The sequence below is a fragment of the Scyliorhinus torazame genome, chromosome 17 (genome assembly GCF_047496885.1).
Source record: "Scyliorhinus torazame isolate Kashiwa2021f chromosome 17, sScyTor2.1, whole genome shotgun sequence".
NCBI lineage: Eukaryota > Metazoa > Chordata > Chondrichthyes > Carcharhiniformes > Scyliorhinidae > Scyliorhinus > Scyliorhinus torazame.
The window spans coordinates 106020294-106047667 of record NC_092723.1 but is presented as its reverse complement, the minus strand read 5'-3'; the positions used below and the strand labels follow the sequence as shown (position 1 = coordinate 106047667).

Below are 27374 nucleotides of genomic sequence, written 5' to 3'. Positions count from 1 at the left end.
TTGGAAAAGGTGCAAAGGAGATTTACCAGGATGTTGCCTGGAATGGAGAGTAGGTCTTACGAGGAAAGGTTGAGGGTGCTAGGCCTTTTCTCATTAGAACGGAGAAGGATGAGGGGTGACTTGATAGAGGTTTATAAGATGATCAGGGGAATAGAAAGAGGAGACAGTCAGAGGCTTTTTCCCCGGGTGGAACAAACCATTGCAAGGGGACATAAATTTAAGGTGAATGGTGGAAGATATAGGGGGGATGTCAGAGGTAGGTTCTTTACCCAGAGAGTAGTGGGGGCATGGAATGCACTGCCTGTGGAAGTAGTTGAGTCGGAAACATTAGGGACCTTCAAGCAGCTATTGGATAGGTACATGGATTACGGTAAAATGATATAGTGTAGATTTATTTGTTCTTAAGGGCAGCACGGTAGCATTGTGGATAGCACAATTGCTTCACAGCTCCAGGGTCCCAGGTTTGATTACGGCTTGGGTCACTGTCTGTGCGGAGTCTGCACATCCTCCCCGTGTGTACGTGGGTTTCCTCCGGGTGCTCCGGTTTCCTCCCACAGTCCAAGGATGTGCAGGTTGGGTGGATGGCCTCTTTCTGCACTGTAAATTCTACGATAATCTATGATTAATCTAGGACAAAGGCACAACATCGTGGGCCGAAGGGCCTGTTCTGTGCTGTATTTTTCTATGTTCTATGTTGTACATATACACCATTTTTTTTCTATTCAAGTTCTGGCACACACCCTGCACACATTCACTTCATGTACTCAGTCTGTCACAGCACCCCCACATAGCACCCCCACTGGGCGCATTTTCATTGTGGCACACTCCCACACTGTACACGTTCTGAGGCAGTGTACTCACAAAGCTTGTCACTCTCATGCCCCCCCCCCCCCCCCCAATCCTGATGTACACACTCAGCCGTGTCGCTTTACAGTGGGATTAGAGCGCTATTAGTGACCGAGAGGCGGGCCTTGGAGAGGCTGACATCAGCGAGCAGGTTATAAAAGGAGCTGGGGAGCAGTGCGGGAGGCAGTGATTGTGGAGACAGGCGGAGAGAGATATTTATAGCGAGAGGAGGTGTGTGTCTGTGTGGAGATTTAGCAATTAACACAGACAGAGACTGGGAGCTTTCAGCAAGCAGGGAGACACACATACACAGAGCTGTAAAGGAAATGCTAAGGCTGTGTGTTAGGAAGGTGTTGCTTTCCCTGCTGGGTGCTATGTTAACCTGCTTGTTGGTGTTGTTGCTGGATCAGGGGCAGCAGCAGCCGGTGCAGAGAGGGCTGGAGCTGCGGAGCCGCTCTCTGCAAAGCTGGGAGAGCCCCGGGGAGCAGGAGGAGAGGGAGAAGGGGCAGCCGCAGGGAGCAGGCAGCAGCCCGGAGCCGCCAGCCAGGAGCTTCAAGGAGTATTTCAGTGAGCTGAGCCGGGTGGGCAAAGGCTCCGGCATGAGGCTGCAGTGGCAGCGGGAGCAGGAGCATTCGGAGGCGGCCGTCACTCCCAAACCTTTCCGGGACGATATCAGCGCCGCGGACCTGTTCATCGCAGTGAAAACCACCAAGAAATTCCACCGGGCCCGGCTGGAGCTGCTGCTGGACACATGGATCTCCCGGAACAGGGAGCAGGTCAGTGAGAGGCCAGCAATCAGCTGGTAAATTAAATAATGTCCAACTGCAGCATGTCTGCAAATTACACTAATAACAGGGGCAAAGCTGGGGGACTGCTCCATCCCCATCGGAAATTTGGGCAGGGAGAGAGGGTGCCGGGTGGGCAGGCAGGAGGGTGCTGGACTGGCAAGAAAGGTGCTGGGTGGGCAAGAGGAGAGGGTGCTGGGTGGGCAAGAGGAGAGGGTGCTGGGTGGGCAAGAGGAGTGGGTGCCGGGTGGGCAGAGTGGGTGCCGGGTGGGCAGAGTGGGTGCCGGGTGGGCAGAGTGGGTGCCGGGTGGGCAGAGTGGGTGCCGGGTGGGCAGAGTGGGTGCCGGGTGGGCAGAGTGGGTGCCGGGTGGGCAGAGTGGGTGCCGGGTGGGCAGAGTGGGTGCCGGGTGGGCAGAGTGGGTGCCGGGTGGGCAGACAGGAGGGTGCTGGATTGGCAAGAGGAGAGGGTGCAGGGGTGGGCGAGAGGGTGCCAGGTGGGCAGAGAGGGTGCAGGGGTTGGCGAGAAGGTGCTGGGTAGGTGAGAAGATTGGCTGCTAGGTGGGCAGGGGGTGCTGGGTGGATAAGGGCTACTGGGTGGGTTTGGGAGGAGAAGGGGCCATACAGTGCAGGATGGTGACAGCCCAGCCTTCAATAAATTTGAGATTAAGTCGGTTTTGGTTAAATTCACAGAACAGACCCAGCTCCTGTTCGTTTAGCTTTGCTGCCGACTTGTAACATTGAAGTTTACTTTGAATGAAATTGGAAGGGTATAGTGGGGCATTGCCCCTCAGTGCTAGGCTGAGCTGCCCAATCTGTCACATGGCTAACAGTGCTGGAGCTACGAGAGTGTGTCTAGCCTCTTCTGGCCCCCAGGTCTGGCAGACTGAGTGGCTGAGATTCAGCATCGCCTGCCAGCCTCCTGCTGTAACGCTGCTGTAATTGAAGCTGATCTCCCTGCTCCAGTGCTAAACCTTCCTCCAGTTAATTCCCATTTACTGATCTAAATGACTTAATGCTATAATTCATTGGAATTTTTAAAAAAATAAGCTTGATTGCCCTTTTAAAAAAAAAAGTTAACTATTGCTGTAGAACTATTGTTGACCTCACCTGAGGAAGGAGCAGTGCTCCGAAAGCTAGTGTTTGAAACAAACCTGTTGGACTTTAACCTGGTGTTGTAAGACTTCTTACTGTGTTGACTGACCTCTTGGTTAGTGTACTAGCATAGTATATCTGATCTTTTGTTTAAAAAGGGATTAACAATGTTAGTGAATCATATTTGACTCTGGGCTCATTAATAATGTACCCATGCTAAACTTACATTAGTTTGGTATATTTTACTGAAACTGTTTTTAATTTTGAGTAACTGTTAATATTGTGATCATCATTAATAAATTACGTTGTCCCTTGTGCGTAGGGGGAGGAGGGAAATTTCTGCTTTGTGTTCTTGCTAATGTGGGGTGAGAGGGAAGAACAGCACAATATTTGCCTGTGCAAGACCCCCAAGTCCTGAAATGAGGATTTCCATGCTCTGTCAGCCCTAACCTGATTAATTAGAGGGTTCAACAGAAACCAGAGGCTTTAAACAATTATCCTGAGCTGACTGCAGAATTAGGCTGGGAGCAGAGAGGGCATGAGCTTAAGTTCCCAGAGACTGGTGATAGATACAACAATAGGGAAGACAGTGGAAGAATGTGTGAGACATGATGGAGAAAAGGGGTCTTAACTTAAGGGAGGCACAGTCGCACAGTGGTTAGTACTGCTGCCTCACAGTGCCAGGGACCTGGATTCAATTCCGGTCTTGGGTGACTGTGGATTTTGCACGTTCTCCCCTTGTTTGCGTGGGTTTCCTCTAGGTGCTCCGGTTTCCACCCACAGTGCAAAGATGTGCAGGTTAGGTGGATTGGCAATGCTAAATTGCCCCTTAATGTCCAAATGTTGTGTGCAGGTTATGGAGTTAAGGGGCAGTGTGCCTCGGTAGAGGGTGCTCTAACGGAGGGTCGGTGCATACTCAATGGGCCGAATGGCGTCTACACTTTGGGATTCTATGATTTCAAGGTTTGAAGCTTACTTGAGTGAGAGGGTTGAGAAAATCCCTCAATATGTAGAGATTTGAATGTCCCCATATGCTATTTCTAAAATAGCTATTGGTTAAATGTTTTTTTAATCCACTTGTACTTTCCCAAATAAAATAAGCACATAATTTTTAAGCACTGAAAACCAGAACATTCAGCAAGGGTTAATTCAAAATATCTATCTGGCATTAACCCTCAGCCTTGTAAAAATGCATATCGCCCAAACCCCCCCCCCCTCTCTCTCTCACGCACACATAAACTCCTCCTCCCAGTCTCCTGGGAATTTGGAGAATTGGGCCATATAATGTGATTAGTGACGGTGCTCACTTTTTGACTTGAGAGCACTTGTCAGATGTAAAACAGGTTCTGGGATCTGAGTCGCGCATTGAGTCCGATAGTTCCAACAGCAAATAAAAAGGCGGTAGAATTTGAACAGCCTAGCTTCCCTTTCTGTGGGAAGAAACGGTGGGTTTTCTTCCAAGTCCAGATACACTCCGGAATCACTGGGATAGGAAACATTTAAAACCCAATTCTTGAAAGGTGAAAAGGCTCCCAAAAGGAACATTGTCATTGGCAGGACCCTTACCAAGGTTAATGCCAGATAGATATTTTGGGGCAGCATGGTAGCACTGTGGCTTCACAGCGCCAAGGTCCCAGGTTTGATTCTCTGCTAGGTCACTGTCTGTGCGGAGTCTGCACGTTCTCCCCGTGTCTGCGTGGGTTTCCTCCCACAGTCCAAAGACGTGCAGGTTAGGTGGATTGGCCATGATAAATTGCCCTTCGTGACCCCCAAAAAAGGTGGGAGGCGTTATTGGGTTACAGGGATAGGATGGAAGTGAGGCTTAAGTGGGTCGGTGCAGTCTTGATGGGCCGAATGGCCTCCTTCTGCACTGTATGTTCTATGTTAATGTAGGCGATGTGCACCTTCACTGCGCATATTGTAATTCTTTCCCAAACGACTGTATTGAAAATCATCAATATTTTGCACCTGTTGAATTGACTTGTTAAAGGAACTCCTGAATCACAAGTTAAATAACACACGGCAGCATTTAAAATTTGGTTAGTAGTGAAAGGGCGAAACATTCTGCTCTGTGTATAAAAATGCCTGGCCCTGGCACTTAAATCTAGTGGAAAGATCTGTGATATGGATCCTTTTCTGTTGATGTCACCGACATCCAGTATAATTGAGTTGAGCTGCTTCAGACCTGAATGGTCATCAGATTAGAACAATGCATTTGGGCTAATCCATAAACAGAAACTCATGTAAATTGAATGACTAAAGTTTGGGTCAAATTCTTAGCTGGTAATCAGGCCCCGGTTTGATGTAGTTGTAACAATGAGTGGTTTGAGCCCAATAACATGACACCAGCCCACAAATATAATCTTTATTAGTGTTACAAGTAGGCTTACATTAACACTGCAACAAAGTTACTGTGAAAATCCCCTAGTCGCCACACTCCAGCGCCTGTTCGGGTACAGTGAAGGAGAATTCAGAATGTTCAATTCACTCAACAAGCACGTCTTTCGGGACTTGTGGGAGGAAACCGGAGCACCCAGAGGAAACCCACGGAGACACGGGGAGAACGTGCAGACTCCGCACAGACAGTGACCCAAGCTGGGAATCGAACCTGGGGTGATCCCGTATGATCTGAAAGATAATCACGTACTTTAATGTTCGTAGGTGAAATCTACTCTGAAATCAACAAAAGCTTAAATTAACTAAGATGGGGTTCTATGGTTTGACAAGACAATCACCGTTTAAAGGATTTTCGTCTAACTGTGATAGAATGTGTGTTTAAAAAAAAATTGATGTGATGCTCTGAGCTTTGTGAGAGGTTCAGCTTGACATCCCCAGCCTGAGTGATCGTAGTTCAGCTCTCACACTGTCTCCTTGAAGACAAAGCTCTTTTCTGAAACCAGAGAAAGGAGCTCTGGCCTCTTGTCCTGGGCTTTCCATGGGAACGTAGAAGATGAAGCCGTGGATTTGGAAAGGAAAGAAGCGGAGGTCAGGTTGCCTGGTGATGGGAAGAGGTTCCCAGCTTACTGACGCTGAGAGAGTGACAGTAAACGGTTACCTCCTCACAGTCAGATCAGCATTGCCTGTGTGTTTAATGTCCACACAGTTGTAGAAGATTTGGGTTATGTTAATACAGCTGCAAAAGAAGCCTGTGGTTGTTGCCCTCCAGCCATATTACACACACTTCACAAGAGTATTGAGAATATAAATCTTCCATGGCTATTTGATGTACCTGCATAACCTTTAAGGTGTGTCTATCAAGTCTTTTGTAGTTATTGGTTGAGAGAATAAAGACAACCGTTATGATATGCAGCACTGTTACTGATGTATAAGAGCCCTGTACATTATGTCATATGACATTTCTATCAAGTGTGAACCTGGCCTATAAACGCAAGCAGGAAAATGTCTGTAATGCTCCATTAATTTGGTCAATCTGGTATCAGTGCTAACTGGATAAACTGTTTGTCAAATGAAGGTGTACACCTAATGCCAAACACATGGTTACAAAAGATAAAAACTAGAAGAGAAATAACAATGGGTGTTTATTTCTGCAGGGTCAGAATGGTACCTGGCGCTCAAATGTGTGACGTTGCCATGGTGCAGGAGGTTTGTTCGTCTGTGCAACGCAAGATGACATTTTGTCCAAGTGTTGCAAACTGGCAAGGCCAATTAAAAATAAAACCCTCCTGCTTATCAGTTAGTCTTCATTGGAAGGCTCAGCAGTAAACCTGGCTTCAGTTCCCGCCACAATCTCTGGAGCCTCATCATTAACTCCATGTACATCAGGCAGAATCAGGCTGTTCACTGTATCCCAGTTTGTTCAAACTGTGTGAGATGGAGTTCAAATGGGGGGGGGGGGGGGGGGTTGTGTTGGTTACATGAGAATAGTGTGTGAGGTCGGACACAGATTATTTTCAAAATGTTAAGAAGCTCGGAACTCTGGAGGAGCACCGGGATATGGGGGTCCGAATAAGAAACAGGGCAGGTACAAAAAAATAATTAAAATTGCCAAGACACTTGCCTTTAGCTCCAGAGGTTCGTAATATAAATGGCTCAAAATTCTGCAATCTCTGGTTAGACCTTCTCTGGAATACTGTGTTCAATTCTGGATATTGTATAGGACTGCACATTAACCGTGAAGGGAATGCAGCACAAGAATGATGTTGGGGCTGAAAGGGTTAAATTAGGAGGACCATTTGCATAGACTAGATTTGTACCCCCATGAGTATGAATGGTGATCTAATTAAGTTACTGAAAAGTAATTGAAGGATTTGATAGGGTAGATTGTATGAGAGAGAATCTAGTTCCTCTGCTGGGTGAATGCAGAACAAAGGCATAGCCGTAAGGTTATAGCTAGCTTTTCGAGAAACAATTGCCAGGAAGCAATTCTTCACGTAAATCCCCTGTGGATACCTGGAATTCTACCCCCTCCCCACCACCAAAAGGCAGCTGAAACAGAGTCAATTGAAAATCTCAAAATGGAGATGGATACATTTTTGTTTAGTAAAGATGTTAAGGACTGTGGAGCAAAGAGTTGAGGGAGGTTCACGTCAATCAGGATATCACTAAAAAGTGAAAATAGACTTGGAAAGCCTACGCCTGTTGCTAACTGCATTTTGACATTAGTTGTCCTTTATGGACATATGAAGGGGGCTTAAAATCGCTGTTGCCCTGCTAAGTGCACACTTGTTCAATATTACCCGCAGCATCCCCAAAATCCGTTTGTAATATAAATGAGGAGAATCCCATAATACTGAGCAACTTGCAATATTAATCTTCAGGGCAGTTCTCGCAGCTGCCACCTGTGTTAATCCCACGTGTATGATCTGTACACTGCTGCAGCTGAATAACTGTTGTATTGTTTCTTTAGACTTCTCTTCAGACTTTTTTTGTTTTATTTTAAAAATAGTGGTATTGGGTTCAGAAAGGAAGTCACTAGGCATTGGTCCAAGTTACTTTTAGCCAAATGTTTCTATTAAAAAAAATGCAATCCAATTGCTTCTTTTTTTTTGTCCTTCATCAAATGCAGTGATAAAGACTGTTTGATTATTATTTTCTGCTGACCAGCTGGATGTTTAATTTAAATAAATGAACTATGTTTACAAAACCCAGCAGTTAACACGTGCGCTAACTGTGTTGTTTTGTGGATTTTGGGGGATTGTTTTGGAAGAGAACGCCCTCCCTTGAGTCTTGGTGAAGCATCGGTCAAGTGTTCCTTCACCCTATCCATCAAACAAAATAAATTCCTCCCTTGCTGGTTCCCCCCCCCCCCTTGCCCAGAGGTGGTCTGCTCTGCTCTGCACATCTCTTGGGAGGGGTGGGATCTGTGGCCCATTGCTGAGCACTTCCGCTTCCCCTTCAGCAAGCAAACTCAATGGTGAGTTTTAATCGCAGAAGGGGCTGGCTGTGTCTGCATTGAATGCACTAACTGCAGTGGATAATTTTAGTTAAACTAACAGACAAAGCTTTAAATTGCTGGGCTGAAACAGCTGGTGCGGATGAGAGAGGACAAAGATTTGGGAGGGTAATGGGAGGGGCTATGAAAATCAGGGGTAGGAACGCAGGAGGTCCGAGTATAAGTGGGAAGCGCATAACATGGATGTGATTAACTTTTCTCTGCATTTTTAAAAATTGTGTGATTTGTCCACCTTTAAAAAAAATTATTTAATTGGATGTAGGCGTCGCTGGTAAAGCTAGCATTTGTTGCCCAACCCTAATTGCCCTTAAGAAGGTAGTGGTAAGCCACCTTCCTGAGCCGCTGCATTCATGTGGTATAGATACACCCACAGTGTTGTTGGGAAGGGAGTTCCAGGAATTTGTCAGAGCGACGGTGAAGGGACGGCCGATATATTTCCAAGTAAGGATGGTGCGTTGCTTGGAGGGGGTTTGCAGTTGGTGTCTGGTGCCCTTTTCCTTCCAGGTGGTAGAGGTTGTGGATTTGGAAGGTGCTGTTGAAGGAGCCTTGGTGAGTTGCTGCAGTACATCTTGTGGATGGTACACACTGCTGCCATTATCCGTAAGTGGTGGAGGGAGAGGGCTACTATGTCCTGGGTGGTGAGTGTTCTTGGAGCTGCACTCATCCAGACAAATGGGGAGTATTCCATCACACTCCTGACTTGTGCCTTGTAGATTGTGGATAGGATTTGGGGCGTCAGGAAATGAGTTACTCACCGCAGAATTCCCAGCCTCTTGCCTGCTCTTATAGCCACAGTGTTTATATCCAGTTCAGTTTCTGGTCAATGGGAACCCCCAGGATGTTGATAGTGGGGGATTCCATGATGGTAATGCCATTGAAATATAAGGGAAATGGCTGGATTCTCTCTGCCTGGCCCTTTGTGTGGCACAAATGTAATCTGCTACTTGTCAGCCCAAGCTTGGGTATTGTCCAAGTCTTGCTGCATTTAGACATGGACTGCTTCAGTCTGAGGACTGAGGAGTCACAAATGATGCTGAACATTGCACAGTAATCAGCGAACATCCCCACTTCTGACCTTGTGATGGAGAGAAGATCATTGATAAAGCAGTTGAAGATAGATGGATCTAGGACACTACCCTGAGGAATTCCTGCAGTAATGTTTTTGGATCTAGATGATTGACCACTTGAAGTATATCATTCATGTGTTGCTTGGATTCCTGGGAGCTAGGAACTTTTCAGTATTTGCCCCAAGTGGCCATTCTTCGTGTGTGTTTGGCGGAGTGGGAACGATGGAGATTTGGGGACAGGATGTCCGAGCTTAGGGTCTCGATGGCTAAAGGCACTGGATCAGTTGTGGGACAAAGGGAGTGGGGAACCCATGGGCAAGAGTTGGAATGATGCAGTATTCCCAGAAGGTTGTCAGGCGGGAAGTCTTTAGAGAGATGGGTATTGCATTTCATCTCGCTGATGCTCAATATTTACAACGGTTATAGGTATAATTTAAAATAATTTTTGGAAAAAAAAACTCGGTGAAAGTTTTGAGTGTGTTATTCCAAACTGCTCTGACCTCATACCAAATATAGCTTTGTTTAAATTTGAACCTGCAACTCGACAGTCTTTGTGTTGATATTTGCATTCCTGCCCTGATGCATTTCTCAATGTCTGTTTAGCCGTTGGACCACTGTTCTGTTTACTGTGTACAGTATAAACACTGATCTGGTGGCTCAGCCTCCAAGATGCACCTTGGGCCAGATCGAGCTGGTTCCAACTAGTTAATCCCGGGGCAGGTTCTTTTTCTTGAGCAAGTGAAGACGGAGGGCTGCTTCTCTCGACTGTTTATCTTTGTGGAAGCAGGAATGTGCAGAGCGTGTGGCAATATTAACTGTTTGAACGAGAGTGGCAGCATCTGGAGCCTCCCTTGAGCAGCTATCAATTCACCTGTTACAGGCTGGGAGGAGTCGCAGTGCAATCAGCTCCAGGCTCGGCGTGTGCTGCAGTGGGTTGAGACCGTCTCAGCTTTCACCAGGCACGCTCTCCACAACCCTGAGGCACATTGAAGTGTTAGCATGTTAGGAACAGCACAAACTGAAAACAGCCAATGGTGCGTGTTAACATCATCTTTTTAAAAACATGCTTCAAATTCTTGAGGAAACCTGTTAAAATGTATCCTCGAACCCTGAAGGCCACATAGTTCAGTGATTTTAAAAAGGAGGCGCAAGAAGGCCCCTTTGTGCATGTCAAACATTTCAACATTTGTGACATTCCTTTATTGATTGAACATTTTGAACTTTAAAAATCACAGTAGATTTTATTCTAGTTTCTAAAAAAATCCACCCACTCAATCATAGAATTTATAGTGCAGAAGGAGGCCATCCGGCCCACCGAGTCTGCATCGGCCCTTGGAAAGAGCACCCTCCTTAACACCTCCCCACACCTCCACCCTACCGCCGTAGCCCAGTAACCCCACCTTGTCTTTTTTTTTTGGACACGAAGGGGAAATTCAGCATGGACAATCCACCTAACCTGCACATCTTTGGACTGTGGGAGCAAACCGGAGCATCTGGAAGAAAGCCACAGAGGCACGGGAAGAACGTGCAGACTCCGCACAGACAGCGACCCAAGTGGGGAATCAAACCTGGGACCCTGGAGCTGTGGAACGACAGTGCTAGCCACTGTGCTACCGTGCCGCCCTGTGAACCGTATCGGTGATTCTTCAGCCCATGCTAGGATAGTCATTAGTTGTGTTGGACATCTGATTGTATGCCCAGGCGTGGTACTTGGTTGGATTTTTCCCCCCTTGCTGTGATAGATGGCACTGCCAATGTAAGGCTGTTGGTGAACAACTTTCATGCACCATCTCGGTCTATTCGGACTGGGACTGTACTTGGCTGTTCAAATAAACGTCTTGCAGCTCACGTTGCCAAGGCTGTTGGGTCACTCGAACAGATTTTCAGCACGTGATCATTTTAATATCGCAATTATACATCATCTGCTGGACGTAACATTTTCTACTGGTCTATTTAACTGCCATTGACACCCTGCTCTTGATATATAACCTGCCACGATAAACAAGCATTAAAGGGTTTGTCTGCAAATCAGCCCAATCAAAAATACGATCGGAGTACAGCATCAAATATTAATGCATTCCTTCTCGCCAGCGATGTCATTTTAAAATAAAATTACCAGTCAATCTTTTATTTAATATTACAAACTTCCTATGTTCCCTTCGTGGCCTTGTGCTGTTGAGCTTATCCACAGAAAATTACTTCCTGTCTTTTTCTGGACTCTGACTGGCTTCATTGTTCCTGGTTCCTCCAGTGAGCCTTCCTGTGTTGGTCGGAATGAATGCTGAGAGAAAACAATGAGTAATTCCCAGTTGGAAGAGAAGAATAGAGTACAGGACAACAATAGGGCCTCCAAAACAATGAATGTTTGCTTCGGAGCAAGGTATCTTGTAAATAGATTTATGCAAGATGAAAGCCCCCATTCTTCGGATGGAGCTGGGTTTGTGGAAATTTGCTAACCCCTGAGAAATATTGTCGCGTTAGACATTCTTGCAGTCTGCAGGAGTGAAGAAGCAATATGAGTTACCTAGATTAGAAACATAGAACTCCTACAATGCAGAAGGAGGCCATTCGGTCCATCGAGTCTGCACCCACGCTCTGAAAGAGCACCCTACCAAGACTCACTCCTCCGCCCTATCCCTGTAATCCCATAACCCCAGTAAAGTTGCACATCTTTGGACACTAAGGGCAATTTAGCATGGCAACTCCACCTAACCTGCACATCTCTGGGCTGTGGGAGGAAATTGGAGCACCCAGAGGAAACCCACGTGGGCACGGGGAGAAAGTACAAACTCCACACAAATAGTCACCCAAGGATGGAATTGAACCCGGGTCTGTGGCACTGTGAGGCAGTAGGGCTAACTATTAAAGAGAGTGTAATCATTATACCACTGACTGGAACAAAGGGAATTCAATGTGACAACTGTTCATGAGATGTGCAGTCCACACACGTTAAGTTGAATATGGATTAGTTCATTTCCTTTGTACTGGTATTGCTTTTTTACACTGGCAGAATCGCTTAACACCAGGGAATGAAGGTTCAGTCCTCCAGCTGACTCCTATTCCAAGTGCACAGATGTTCGCTGGCAGTGGGATTCTCTATGCCCACCACTTGTCAATAGAATTTTCCATTGAAGCCGCCCCATGCCAACGGGAAACCGCAGGGATGCGCTGCCAGAGGGAACAAAGAATCCCAAGAAATGGAGAATTGCGGCCAAAGTTTATACGTAAGGCCTGTAGTGAGAACATTCCAATTCTCTCCAGATGCACCAAGGCAAACTCTCGTCTGTTTCCATAATTGGTTATTCCTGGAACTGATTAGCTAGTTTATCGCCTGGGATTTAAAGCTTGAGGGACACCACTCCACATCAGGCCTGGCTGACCAGGTGTGTGTCTCACTCTTACCACCAGCCTTGTGGTGTTTGGAAGGATTTACAGGTTGACACACTTTTTGGCCGCGATATGAACGCACCTTCCTTGGCCATCAAGTCCTGGGTTCGGAGAGGGTCAGTACAGATTCGATGGGCCGTAGGGCCTCCTGCACTGTAGGGATTCTATGATTCTGGCTCTAGGGCAAGGGTGCTATCCACTGTGCCCCAAGACCTCCCATAGTGAGAACATTTATGAGCAGAATACAGTTCCCCACACTTAATCTATGATTGAGTTAATGATGGTCAGATCAATTTGAGTGTTCATAATCCTGTTGCGTAGGGGTCAGGCTGGAGCCCATGTCATCAAACTGCACCAAATGTCTAAGGACAGGATGGAAACTGGAACACTGGAACAGCCAAAAGGAGCGCTTCGGTCAGCCTGTTCTTTGAAGTGAGTTTCCTGGCTTGCTACCAGCAGTGTTGAGTGCTGGTACAGGCTAGGCAGGAAGAAGGGTTAGGAATGTGGGAAGTGATAAATGCAGGGCTCAGAAACTGGCTCCGAAGGGGCTGACTCTGCAGCCCCTGCCGGCCTTGCCTTTCCTGCCAAGCATCCCTTTTAGGAGGCAGGAGCGGTCTGGCTGGCTGCTGGTTTCCACAGTGCAGATTCAGAAGGGCCATGAAGCCTTTCCTGCATTTGAGAGGTTGGCGGTGCTTCCAGTTGCATTCAATTCACTCTTTTGCACATTGCGAGGAGGAGGGTGAGAAATGACAGCTATTGACACAGTTCTAAGCATATGGACAAAATCTTAAGAAAACAGCCTTGAACATTGTTTTTCTCATTGGGAACTGGATGCTGTTTGCTTTCAATATTTTGTGGGGTTTTTTGTAATAGGTTCCCAGCTAGCAAATATAGTTGCAATGCTGAAAATTGCGGAAGGGTCAATTTTCTCTTGCTGGTGACTCAGTTGCTCAAAAGCCCGATCTATGAAGTCACCTTTGTTTTCTCTTTTTAAAAAAATGTTAATTAAACCCAAATCCTGCCCACTTCACAGCTCTAGGGTTGAAATTTGAACAAATTCTGGGACAAGTCAATCAAGCTCAGGAGAGTCCAGATTGATGTTTGCCCCCCACTACAAGATTGCTTATTTTTGCGGAGATATGGGGCACGATCTTCCCAAAAGGGAACAAAGTCCCCGAGTGAGCGTGTTTAGCCGCGTGTTTTCTGGCTCTCGCAGTGCTGAGAAACACATGGCTATTCAACATGACTCACTTTGAATAAGAGGCCTGAATGGGGAATGCATGGCCGAGGCCACACCTAGCCCCGTTTTTTACAATGGGGAGCTCTGCTCGCCGGAACTCCCTATTGTCCCGAGAGATTAAATAGCGTCCGATTTCCAAGACCCCAAAAAGAATCCCCGACTTCCCCCCCCCCCTCCCCCCCCCCCACCCCCGGCCAGGCAAATCTGGCCCGATCATCCACGCAAAAAGTGCCAGTTGGCAGTGCCAGGATGGCACCCAGGTAGCACTGCCAGGGTACCCTGGTGGCACTAGCAGTACCTGCCCAAAGGGGATGCATCTGGGGGCCTCCGATCCATTTGGAGACATCCACAAGTGCCATTGTGTCTGGTCCCCGTTTGTGGGGACCAGTGCCAAACAGTGCTCACCCAAGGTCCCCAAGGCAACGTGAATGAATCAGGTAGCTTGGGAATCTGCACATTGAGTAAGGCTTACTGCAGATTTGATAAAAGTGATCTCTCCCATTGTGGGCGGGATTCCCCTTGCAATATCTTGCAAGATTGCATTGAAAATCGTGAGGTGTTGCAAGCTGGTTAGACCCTGGGAGCGGGATCTCACGGCTTTCACCAGCCACGCTGCGCCAGGGCGAGATGTTTATCCGGCGAGCACTTGGAATAGTGGTAACAAACCTACATTGGCATTCTTCATGTGACCCTAGACTGGCTATTGCACTGGGAGTACATCGCAAATTTAATCACACCCTCATTCGATGTCCCGAACCCCAAACCTACACGTCTAGCAGGAATTATGGGTTAGTAATCAGGACAACAATTCAATGCATCATTTCCCCCCCCCCCCCTCCCCTCGCCCCACCCCTTTGACATCACCCCAATAGGTCACAGCCAGATAGACTTGCCATCAAACCTGGGCTCTTTTTGATTTGTACAGCTTAGTACCACACAACACCATTGGGGAGGTCTATATTAATATTTGTTGAAAAATCTGCATGCCTCATAGTTGTCATCTTTTCAGGTGGCAGGATTCCTGAAGATCCAAGTCTGTCTTTGGGATCGCTTACACAGTCACAGTTATTTGACGTTCCTCATTGCTCTAGTATCTTTCTGATTCTGGTTCTTGCAGGTTGAAATGTGCAGTAAATCAGTTGGGCTGCAGAGAGGGTAGAGGTGGGTACAGCGACAATGCCCTTCATGGTCAAATAGCTCACCAACACTCCAACCATTATGGTTTGCACAGAGGAATGGCCCCCTTGTTGAGCAGGCGCCAACAGTCCTTTGATAACTGGCACAAGTACCACATTCTGAGGTGTGGAAGGCTGGGGTGGTGAACCCGAATGCAAAATTTGGAAAGAAATCGCTAAATTTTGGTCAGGCACAAGTAAGCAGGCTGGTGCATTCTAAGCATTGATGCCCCATGCATTGTGGCTTTATATCAAAATGGTTGCCTGTTAAAATTTATTTGAAATGATTATCCAACAATCTGAGAATATTTGTACATGACCACTTTTAAACATTCCAGGAATATTTAAGAAAGACAGCGATAGATGTCAAGACACTAACGGCGTCAAGGAGTATGGGGAGAGAGTGGGTTTTTGTCATTTGAGATAGGAGGATTAACCATCATCACATTGACTGGTGGAGTTGGCCCGATGGGCTGAATGGCCGACTCCTCCTATTTTCTATGTTTCTGTGTGAAATCTGGTGGAATATGAAGGCTTTTCCGTGAAAGCCTTTGGATAGGTTCTGCAACAAACCTGTGTGTGTTACTTACAGTTAGAGGTTAGAAATAGGGGTGGCGCGGTGATGCAGTGGTTAGCACTGCTGCCACATGGCACTGAGGATCCGGCTTCAATCCCAGGCTCGGGGTTCTCCCAGTACCTGCATGGGTCTCACTCCCACAACCCAAAGATATGCAGGGTAGGTGGGTTGGCCATGCTAAATTGCCACTTAATTGGATACTTTAAATTTTAAAAATGGTTAGTAATAGAACGATCCACATCAGCCCAGAAGGTGCACTTCAGCGCGATATTAATTTGCCACAAGCTGCTTAAAAATTTGGGCATCCTTTTTAAAAATAGTTTGTCCCAAATTCCACCAGTTCTCCCATGAAATAAAGCTGAGTGTTTCGTGCCATGTTATTGACCAAAGCAAAATGTGTGTTGTCACATAAAAGCTGGTAATGAAACTTGCAGGTGGCCAGAGGGCGTCCCTTTAACTTAAAAGAGCAGGCAGGCCCCCACCTCCCCAACCTTTGTTTAAATTGCTCAGCTGTATGCTAATCAGTTAAAACATGTTTTTACTTTCCTTACTGGCGATTTAATTCAAGCAAGGAATCCTTGCTATTGTGAGGAGTGTTTAGTGCGGGTGGGTAGCGGTATGCCTTGAATACACAGGGACTTGTGTGGCAGTGGAGCAGAAGTTATGCTGTTATTCTTTTATTCCCCCCCACCCCGTCAGTTCCTTTCTCTCTCTCTCTCTCTCCCTCTGTATTGTTCTGCTCCCTGAAGTCGGCAGATGGTCCTGCAGTGCGTGCCTTCTCCCCCCACTTCGCCTTAAAATATTTGTTTTTCCCGCTGGGAGCTGAATCCTCAGCTGTCTTAACTTGTCGTCTCTCCTACACGTACACTCGCTCCCGCCCACCCCAACCGACTCCACCCCGGGCAAACACAATGGCAGCTTTTCTGAGCTGCTCGCCAGCTGCCTGCAGTTAGCTATTCAAACAGGCAGGTGAGTGACTCACTCCCGAGCAGGTAGGCGCGCGCGAATGCACCTTGGCCTCAGCTCAAGGACACATAAAGGTTAGCGCGTGTTCCCTGCAGCCAGGCTTAAGTGACTCCAGGAGCCGTGTCACTGTACAAACACGTCTCTGATGTTGACTGTGGAAACATGCCTGGCCTGATGGGTAAAGCAAGCAGACAAAGTGGCTGAAGGCCCCGTGCCGGTGCCTGAGGTGTTTTCTTGCCAGGTGCTGCTGCCCCACCCAGAGTGTGTCGCTTTGTAAATAACGAAGAAAAGTGGTTTGGTGGGGGGACCCGAAATGCCATCAAAGAGTTATCATGGTGCTTGCATCGCACTCCTTCTGTCTCTCAATACATCGCCTTTTATGTTCCTTAAAACAAAGCTGACTTTTATATATTTAAAAAAATTTATTCAGCGAGCTGCTCCATTGCAACTTGCAGTCACTCGATGGTTAACATGCTGGCACTTTTTTAGCGCTGGTTGTACGGCTATTTCTTGGTGAATGGTTATGCTTCTTGGTGACAGGCCATGTTACAATGGCCCTTATGTTAAGGGAACCCAAGGGTCACCTCTCCGCTTTGTCCTCAGTTAGCTGTGGGGCTGGGATGCTGTGGAGCTCTGGACAGGTTGCTATGGCGAGGCAGCGGCAAAGCACAGAAAGCGACACAACAGATCTTTATGCGGGGAGGTTTGCTTCTCATTGCGTCCCCCGACAATCTCCCCCCCCCCCCCCCCCCTTCACATTTTGAGTTTGTTTGACTTGTTTAAGCAGCAGTTTGGAATAAATTTGGCATTATTCAGAGCCGATGCAAACCCTGGTGACGCTGGATAGTCTGGGAATAAAAATGAGGGCTGACAAAAAAAGAGTGGGGGGACGGGGACGGGGGGTGCCGAGCAGGTGGATTTGGGCAGAATCTTATCCTTGGGGAAGGGGGAGAGCCAGATAACGAGACTTTGAATCACTTTGCACAGTTATTCTCAACAATAACAGCCCAAAATGAACAACAACCATTGAATTTCTACAGAATTGCGTCAATAAAATAATGGTGGCTATTTTTTGTTATATTGAATCACTTCATGAACATGCAACTAAATAATTGAGGGTTAAAGTCTATTCATAGCCAAGTCCTCAATTTTCTATTTCTTCATCTCTTCCAGTAATACTATGCCATAGAAACATAAAAGATGCTTAGAAATAGCAGCTAGGCTCATAGCGGGTTGATTCGAAGTTCATGTTTCATTTTTGTTTTCCAGACGTATATTTTTACTGATGGAGAAGACGAGGAACTAAAGAAAAGGACAGGTAAGCCGTGGGAACTCTTTCTGGGGTCACCCGAGATCCTTGCTGTACACCTGTCCCTTTATTTGGATGGGACTCTCATCTCATAACTTGATGGGTCCAGGAATGACAAAATCCCCAGCAGTTTGGTGGGCCGTCTGTTAACTGAGACCAATTAGCACAAAAAAGGCTATCCTTCTGCTGTTAGGGGCAATCTTTAATTTGCTGGCATTAAGAGAGTGAGTGGGGGTGGGGGTGGGGGGGGACCCTTAATGAGCCCACCCTTCCGGTGCTGCTTGTGAAGGGTTGTTCAATTGTAGTAAACCAGTTAGTTCCAGGGGTCAGATGAAGCAGCCTGGTGTCTTGTGTGATTGCTGTTTGATAAAATGCGGTTATTGTGACAGCAAAGACCCGGGAGTTGATTTGAGTAAATCTGGAAGTGCCGTCAGGCCACTGTCTCATCACCAGCCTTTGAAGTCCCTGGCATTTTGCGGTTCCCAAGCGATGATTATGATTGATAGTTGTCAGAGTTTCATAACTCGGTCGCTATTCAACAAACTTTCCCACTATCTGCCACCTGTCGCGTGGGATGCCTTTGAATAAAATTGATTAAGGGAGAAAAATAAAAGTCTGGTTGCCATGGGGATCATAGCTGCCCTGACTCTAGATGGAGCAGCAAAATTTAAGTTGAGAGCCCTGACCTCTTTCTCCCCCCCCCCCCCCCCACCACACCCCCTGCTTGTTGCAAGGCTGCAGCTGTCTGCAAAATTGATTGTGTTATTACCAAAAACTGCAGCTTAATTAATTCTAAGCCCCTTCACCCATGGGTCAGTTTGCACAGGCCTGGTGAAATCCTTCAGAAATGGGGAGAGTAGAAACAAACTGTTTGTTAACTGCAATTTTCGCTCTGCTTTGTGGCCAGGCAGTTCCAAAATATCACTTCCTTTTCCAACACGATTTGAAAAGGCGGATTCCCATTGTTACCAGCGGAATCGTTTTGACTCCAGGATTCCTGAACTTGTCATTCACTCGACATAATGCACACTTCTGCTGTGTGCTTGCGTTCATCTGTAGCCTTTGCCCCTGTGTTTACCGTGTATATGATTGCTAATGTTTTGTTTCCTTTCCCAATAGTAGGCCACATGGTCAACACTAACTGCTCAGCTGCTCACAGCCGACAAGCTCTCTCCTGCAAGATGGCGGTGGAATACGACAAGTTTATTGAATCAGGAAAAAAGTAAGTAACAAGGGGAAGCAGCAAGTGACTTGAAAAAGCGAGTAGTAGCTCCTCTAGTGGTGGTGCCGAGAAATGCATCACATGCCAAACTAAATCATGCAAATCATAGGAGACAGTGGCGCATTGGCAACATCACTGGACTCGTAATCGGAGGCCCAGACTATTGCCCTTGAGGCAATTCCCATCATGGCAGCTGGTGGAATTTAAGTTCAATTAATAAAATCTGAAATATGGAGCTAGTCTCAGCAATGATTACGATGAAACCATTGTCATTAAAAACCCATCTAATTTCTACAAGTGACTCCAGACCCACAGCAATGTAGTTGACTCTTAACTGCCTTCTGAAATGGCTTAGAAAGCCATTCAGTTCAAGGGCAATTAGGGATGGGCAATAAATACTGGCCCAGCCAGCAACACTCACACCCTATGAAAAAATAATGAACAAAATAAGATGCTCCCAGTTTAATCTTCCATCTATATTGAGAATCAACCTGAGAATCACAGCGTAGAAGGAGGCCACTTGGCCCATGTCAGCACTGGCTTGCCAAATGAGCAACTCACCTGGTGTCATTCCCCCGCCTTCTCCCCATAACCCTGCAAATTCTTCCTTTTCAAATAGGCCTAATTCCCTTTCAAATGCTTCCGTTGAACTGCCTCCACCACACTCTGGCAGCGGATTCCAGTCCCGAAACACTCACTGTGTTGAAAGTTTCACCTCGTATCACTTCTGCTTTTACTAATTACTTCAAATCTGTGCCCGCTCATTATGGATCCTTTCCCGAGTGAGAACAGTATCTCCCTATCTGTCCAGACCCCTCACGGTTTGGAATACCTCTATCAAACCTCCTCTAAACCTTATTTTCTCCAAGGAACACAGCCCTAATGTCTCCGATCTAAGGTCATAAAATTGAAGTTCTTCATTCCTGGAACCATTCTTGTGAATCTTTTTTGCACTCTGGCTAATGTCTTCCTAAAATGCAGAGAATTTAAAGTCTGATGGGCAGTTGGAATACGATAGTGGCTTCAGCATCCCTTCCCTAAGGAAAGACTGAAAATAATCTTAGCCAGAAACCTAGCTTCTTCACATTGTGCACCGACTCCATTATGTGTAAGGAAGTAGAGTGAGAACAGGCTCTGACTGTGCTATGGGGTCAGGAGGACCCGCGCACAGAATGTATCTATGACATTAGTTTCCTGGGGTTATATGAAGAATGACCAAGAGGGCAAAGTACTAGTGGGCTGAACTCACCCATGCAGCAGCTAAAATCAGCACCTCCGAGGAAACGGGGTTGAAGGGAAAGGGAGGAAATGCAGAAAAACAACAACAGACATAAATCTGAAAATGGTTACATTTGAGAGAGCCTTGTGGTGTAGAATGGAATGAAATCTGAGCCCAGACAAACTCAGCTCAGCCATCATAACACCGCAAAATTTAGGAAGTTGCTTGATATTTTGGTAAGTGGGCTGCTGTAGTCTGGTGGGAATATGCTTTCTGTAAATGTTTTCTTTCAACGTTAAGGTTGGTCCCCCTTGCTCTTTCTCTGACCCCCACCCCACCTCTGCCCAGCAGAGCATAGTGGCATGCTGGAGTACATTTTTATGGATGCTGTTAAGTCTTGAGTGTGTGCAAGAGATCAGGACATTCAACTGTCAAGGCATCACAGTGGAGACGGATCCCATCTTCACTTTGATCCCTCCTGGAAAGTATGCAATAATTGGGAACAGGAACGCTGACTAACGTTTTTTTTGTTCTGCTGACCTTTGCATTTTTGAGGTCAGTTGACTCAACCACAGCTGACTAGACACTGAGCTGTGGGTCACCCTGAGTGAGGTCATCACCCTTGGGGTGTCACGGCGTAGACATTGCTCCAAATGAGGGGAGAATGAGATTGGAAAGGGGCAAGAGTGGGGGGGCAGATAAGAAGGTGAGCGAGATGGCAACTGAGGTTAAAAGGGGAGAGCACGCGGAGGTGGGGGGAGAGGTTGAAAGAGGGGGCGAGAATAAGGATGGGAGGAAGAGCATATATGAGAGTGAAAGACAGGCGGGTAGGGGAGGAGAGTAGCACAGGGTTCATTTGACAAGTCAATGTTTTGCCTGTTTGAATGTTTGGTGCTATGAACTGATGTTACCATTCTACCTTGCAGGTGGTTTTGTCATGTTGATGATGATAATTATGTGAATACCCGCACCCTGGTAAAGCTATTGGCACAGTACCCACACACTCAGGACATCTACATTGGGAAACCAAGCCTGGATAGACCCATTGAGGCCACTGAAAGGATCAGTGATAATAAAATGGTAGGTGTGGAGACAGTAATGAAAATTAATGGAGTGAATTGATTGTTAGCTGTTTGACAGTAGTGGAGATTTGCACAGTTATTTTATACTGGCTCAGATGCTCATTTCACATAATTGCCAGGGTCTTTGGGCAGAGTAAGAGTTACATGATTACCTGTTTAAAATAAATACTTGCATGTATATGCCACTTTCCAGAACCTCGGGACATCCCAGAGATTTTGTACAGCCAATGAAGCACTTTTTGAAGTGTAGTCACTGTTGTAATGTATGAAATGTGACAGCTAATTTGTTCACACCAAGCTCCCACAAACAACACTGACCAGCGCCTGGATTTTCCGTTGCGAGTCTGCTGTGGGTGAAGATGGAAAATTTGCCGCTCAGCCAAATCTCCCATTCACTGCAGTGAGACCAGGGAATCCCGCTGCCGTGAACAGGCGGAGAAACCTACCACAGTAATTGATTGTGGCCAGTGCAACTGGATGGAGTTCCATCTTTTCTGGAACAGTGTCATGGAAGCTTTTACTGGGCCTCAACCAAAAGACACCTCTGACAGCGCAGCACTCTCTCAGTACTGCACTGTGAGCGTCAGCCTTAGATTTCTGGGCTCAGGTCACTGGAGGTAGAATCTAGAACCTTCTGACTCTTGAGGCGAGGGTGCTACCAACTGTTATGGTTTACGCAAAGAATAAATCTTTGGAGAAGGGAGTTGGCATTCTGGGTCATCCCCAAATGATAACTGAACTTGGATATCTTACTACGTAGCTTGTGCCAATACCATTGTGTTTCTTGGTGCTGACTGGGCAGTGTGGGTATTGAAAGAGGGTGGTATTTTATTTAATGTAATTAGTGATATTCTCCTTTTCTCGCAGCGCCCAGTACATTTCTGGTTTGCAACTGGTGGGGCTGGATTCTGTATCAGCCGAGGACTAGCACTGAAGATGAGTCCCTGGGCAAGGTATGTGCACTGCCGGCAGCTAAACAGACAAAATTTGAGCATTTGCACGTTATCTGTCGTTGCTCTTTTCGATGAGACCATTTTGAATGATAAACCAATTTTCCCATGTTTATTCAAATAAGGGGCACGTCATTAATTCACTTCCCAACCAGGCAAGTGAGAAATCTGTCTCATGCTTGTCGTAATACTGCCTGTATACATTTTGAAAGTTCAAGTGAAATATTTTAATTGTAACTGTACTAGACTTGGGAGGTGGTAGCCTAGGGGTATTATCACTGGACTAGTAATCCAGGAACATGGGGTAATGCTCTGAGGACCCTGGTTCAAATCCCACCATGACATATCGACCGTTGTCGAAACTGCCATCCTTCCCGTGGGCAGCATGGTAGCATAGTGGTTAGCACTATGGCTTCACAGCGCCAGGGTCCCAGTTTCGATTCCCGGCTTGAGACATTGTGCGGAGTCTGCACGTTCTCCCGGTGTCTGCGTTGGTTTCCTCTGGGTGCTCCGGTTTCCTCCCACATGTCCCGAAAGACGTGCTATTAGATAATTTGGACATTTCGGAATCTCCCTCGAGTGTACCTGAACAGGCGTGAACAGTGTGGCAACGAGGGGCTTTTCACAGTAACGTCATTGCAGTGTTAATGTAAGCCTACTTGTGACAATAAAGATTATTATATTATTATTATTACCGGGTCTGGCCTACATGTGACTCCAGGTCAATAGCAATGTGGTTGACTCTTCACTGCCTCTCAAAGCGTTCAAGGGTAATTTGGATCCGCCAGCGACACCCACAATGAATTTTTAAAAAACGATGGTCAATCTGGACTATATAAGTCTGCATACCTGATCTAACTGTTGTGGATTTGTTAGATATTATTTGAAAATGTTGTTATGAACCCCTGGCTGGGGTGAGCTGCCTTGAACAGAATACAGTGTGCCAATTTCTGCGTTCTCCATTTCTCCACAGTGGCGGTCATTTCATGAACACTGCGGAGAAAATCCGCCTTCCTGACGATTGCACCATTGGTTACATCATCGAGGCCATTCTGGGAGTGAGGCTAATTCGGAGTAACCTGTTCCATTCGCACTTGGAGAACCTGCAGCAAGTAATGAGAACTGACATTCCCAACCAGGTAAGCAGCGTATGTGGCAGCCAGCCCAACAGTATTTCAGTAATAGACTGCGCCCATTCCTCAGGAAGAAATAACAGGCTCTTGAATTGAACTGGTCTGTATTGCAGGTTACGTTGAGCTACGGCACGTTTGAAAATAAAAGGAATGCCATTAATCTGAAGGGGGGCTTTTCCATTGAGGAGGATCCGTCTCGGTAAGTGTGAGGTCCCATTGCAATGCATGAATTCAGCAGCTTAGTCAGCATTAAAGATTAAGAATCTATACGGTACAGAAGGAAGCCATTCAGCCATCGAATCTGCACCGACCCTCCGAAGGAGCAGCCTACCTAGGCCCACTGCCCCGCCCTATCCCCGTAACCCCACCTAACGTGCACATCTTTGGACTGTGAAAGGAAACCAGCCCACGCAGACACGGAGAACGTGCAAACTTCACAGTCATTCAAGGTCGGAATCAAACCGGGGTCTCTGGTGCTGTGAGGCAGCAGTGCTAAAAACTGTGCCGCCATGTGCTTTGTTACAGAAGTGCTCAAAACCTATGAAATAGGAGAAGAAGTAGGCCATTCAGCCCCTCGAGTCCGCTCTGATTTTAATGTGATCACGGCTGATCCCTATGTTTCAAATTCCTCATTCCCATCCACCTCCCTTGCCTAGCAAGAATCTGTCTTCCTCTGCCTTAAAACATTCAGTGATGCCGCCTTCTGAGGCAGAGTTCTAAAGTTGCACAACCCAAGTCACCAATAAAACCTCTGCAATTCCACTCCTGTCATATCTTTGATATGTTGTTTGACGATGTTGGTAGGTGCAATGTCGGAAGGGATGGTGTGAGGTTTTATGAGTCAAAACTCTTTTAGAGCTCGCTAGCCAGAAACGAGTAGTATGTGGAGCCCATGATTTTCTAGCTATTAAAATAAATGGTCAGAATATTGTAGGCAGTGTATTTAACAGAACTACTTCCATAGACATTGGTTGGGGGCAGGGGGAATAGATTACGTGCCTTCAATAAGCTAAACATTGACAGTGGAGTACTAATCCATTAAAGTGGCTTCACTCAGTGAGTTCAGCACAATTATCCCAGGAGTCTATTAACCTGGAATAATTTGCAACTCCAATCACGTCTGCTGCAGAGATCTAGGAAACACCCAGTCCTGGCAGTTGTCACCCGGGCCAAAACCAAACAAATAGGTAACAGGGAAGAAACCAAATACCTGTGCTGTGATAAGAACATTGGCTAGTTTTACTGAGCACACAATCAAGTTTGATAACACTGGTCTGGCAGTAAGTTCTACCTGCAATTCATTCTCTCAAAGCAGTGATAGATTTGTTCAGTAGCACAAGGTGATAAATGAATGAGAGTAAACTATAAACCTTATGCCACACAAAGCTCAGCATTGTATTCAAATCTTTCCACTCAACGCCAGTGACTATAACATAACGTGAACATGACTTGCAATCAGAATTGTTTCCATTCTAAGTTACAAGAAGATTATTTGTTTTTCATACTGGGCGGCAGGGTAGCACAGTGGTTAGCACTGTTGCCTCACAGCGCCGGGGACTCGGGTTCGATTCCCGACTTGGGTAACTGTCTGTGTGGAGCCTGCACGTTCTCCCCGTGCCTGCGTGGGTCTCCTACGGGTGCTCCATTTTCCTCCCACAAGTGCTGAAAGACGTGCTTGTTGGGTGAATTGGACATTCTGAATTCTCCCTCAGCGTACCCGGACAGGTGCCGTAGTGTGGCGATTAGGGGATTTTCACAGTGACTTCATTGCAGTATTAATGATGGCCTACTTGTGACATTAATAAAGATTATTATTATGAACCTAATCGATTGTTTTCTTGATTTCTCTAGGTTTCGCTCAATTCATTGCCTCCTGTATCCTGATACCCCATGGTGTCCTCGCAATATTACTTATTAACCTCTAACCTCGTCCCATGTAACCCTGGTATCTAAAGGGGATGTGGGGACCACTGTATATTTTGGCTGTGAAGCTCTTTTGTAGCAGTGTTAATGCACATTGCTGGGTGGTAGGGCTGCTGTGCGGTCCGAATTTATCAATAGTTTTTAGTGCCTCCCTCCTGTTTGAGGCCTGTACGGAAAGGAGCCATGCTCTTGAGTCCAAGCAGAACAGGAAGCAACGGAAGGCAAGCGGACATCACAAAGGATGCGTGATTGTGTGTGTTGTGTAATTAATTTTTCCCCGAGTGTGAAATTGAAAGTGTTGCCGATGTATCGGCGAATCTTTAGGAATGTAAACAGCTCCTCCCTGAGCTAGCTTTAAACATTCACTGCTTTTCATTGTGACCAGATGATAGGAGAAAGTCAGTCGACATGCTGAGGGTTAAGCTCAGAGTTGAGCCACGAACACAGGTGCTCGGCAATGTGATGATGTTTCAAAGGCTCCATTTCAGTGGATGCTGAAACATAGGACTGAACATGTCTGAAGAATGTACAATCCTTTCCAACTTCTCGTTAAGTTTGGAAAATTATTTTGCCTCATCACCGCCCGAGATGCCAGATGGGATTAAAAGATGATTGCGATTTCCTGAAAGGATTTCTTTTCTTTACCATCTGCGCTCATCGTACTGTTCAGGGTGTCACTGGTAAAGCGTGTGTTCAAGGCTGGCTGCTGGAGGCTCCGAGACCAGGCCTCTGATTATTACTGAGACCCGTCTCCACGTGAAAGCACTTTTCTTCACTCCTGTTAGAATCCTATGAATTAATGGCGCGTAAAGGAGTCGGCTACTCGTGAGACTCTTCTGGAATTAATTTGGAAATGTGCTGCACTAACAGTTAATGGAAGACTGGCTAAAAAATGCTGTTTGATTAATTCTATTAATCATAATATTTGGTATTTCAAAATATCACTCCATTGAAAATGACTTCAAAGCAGTGTTACTCACTAGATTTTTTTAAAGTCAGAAAGCCACTTATTTACAGATTCCTATTCTGCATCTAGTTGAAGAGACATTTTTGGTTTTTAAAAATAAATGGTTGAATCATTGTCACTTTAAAAAATTTTTTAAAAACACTTAATTTTTACTCTTTTAACCTACCCACCCCAATCACTTGTGTGGATCAGATGGATTACCTGAGGCTAATCTACCACTGTCTAAAATGGCACGCTATTTAACCTGGGGGACGCAGCAGAGATGCTCTCAATCCTCCTTCCGTCCGTGTACTTTTACTACTGGTACTTGATTCCTGGCTAGAGGGGCAGAAGTTGGAACTCTGGCTATTACCCAGGCTATTACCCATCTTAATCTGAGGACTTTGAGATTGTAGTATGTCTCCCTCTCGTTGAGAAGGTTAGAGACCATACCTGACCGGTTCCGGATTTCCATTGAGCCTATTTAATATTTTCTTGATGTCTTCCTTTTAACATAAAATTGTATCATCTTTCTAACCCTTTCATTCCCCCTCCCATCCCTTCCTCCCCTCCCCCCCCCCCCCCCCAAAAAAAAAAAACACCAACAGCTCTTAGAGTTGTGTGAATCCTTCTTGTTTTTAGAGTTAGAGAGGGAATGAAAGGACTAAAAATAATCCCATTGAGTGTGTAGCACTTAGAGCAGCAGGTATCAGTCATGTTATGCTCTGTGACAGTGACCCATACTGGGTTATTTGTATTGTATATATTTATCTGAACAGTATTTACTGTTCTTTTGTATTGCTGTATATTTGAAATGGTTGCTTAATATTCAGAAATCCTTCTGATCTGTAAAAACGCGATGTTGAATGTTTAGATTTAATTGCTTCTTATTTATATTCCAGTATCTGGAAACAAATGGCTGTAAAGCACTGTAAATATAATCGCTGATACTCAGGGATGGAACCTGAATGGTTACAGTGAAAGCTGATGGGGACCCATCCTTTCCTTTCTAATAAAGGATTTTATTGCTTGAAAAATAAAA

At 46.1% G+C, this 27374-nt stretch overlaps 1 protein-coding gene across 1 annotated transcript; it reads left to right on the top strand.

Annotated features, from left to right (window-relative positions):
- The first annotated feature begins 1023 nt into the window (after positions 1 to 1023).
- LOC140394043 (beta-1,3-N-acetylglucosaminyltransferase lunatic fringe-like) lies at positions 1024 to 27374 on the top strand. Its single transcript, XM_072480833.1, has 8 exons — positions 1024 to 1622; positions 17818 to 17866; positions 18977 to 19079; positions 21225 to 21378; positions 22248 to 22333; positions 23304 to 23469; positions 23577 to 23662; positions 25315 to 27374. Exons 1-8 carry the CDS (start codon positions 1173 to 1175, stop codon positions 25379 to 25381), a joined length of 1161 nt encoding a protein of 386 aa, XP_072336934.1. The 5' UTR covers positions 1024 to 1172; the 3' UTR covers positions 25382 to 27374.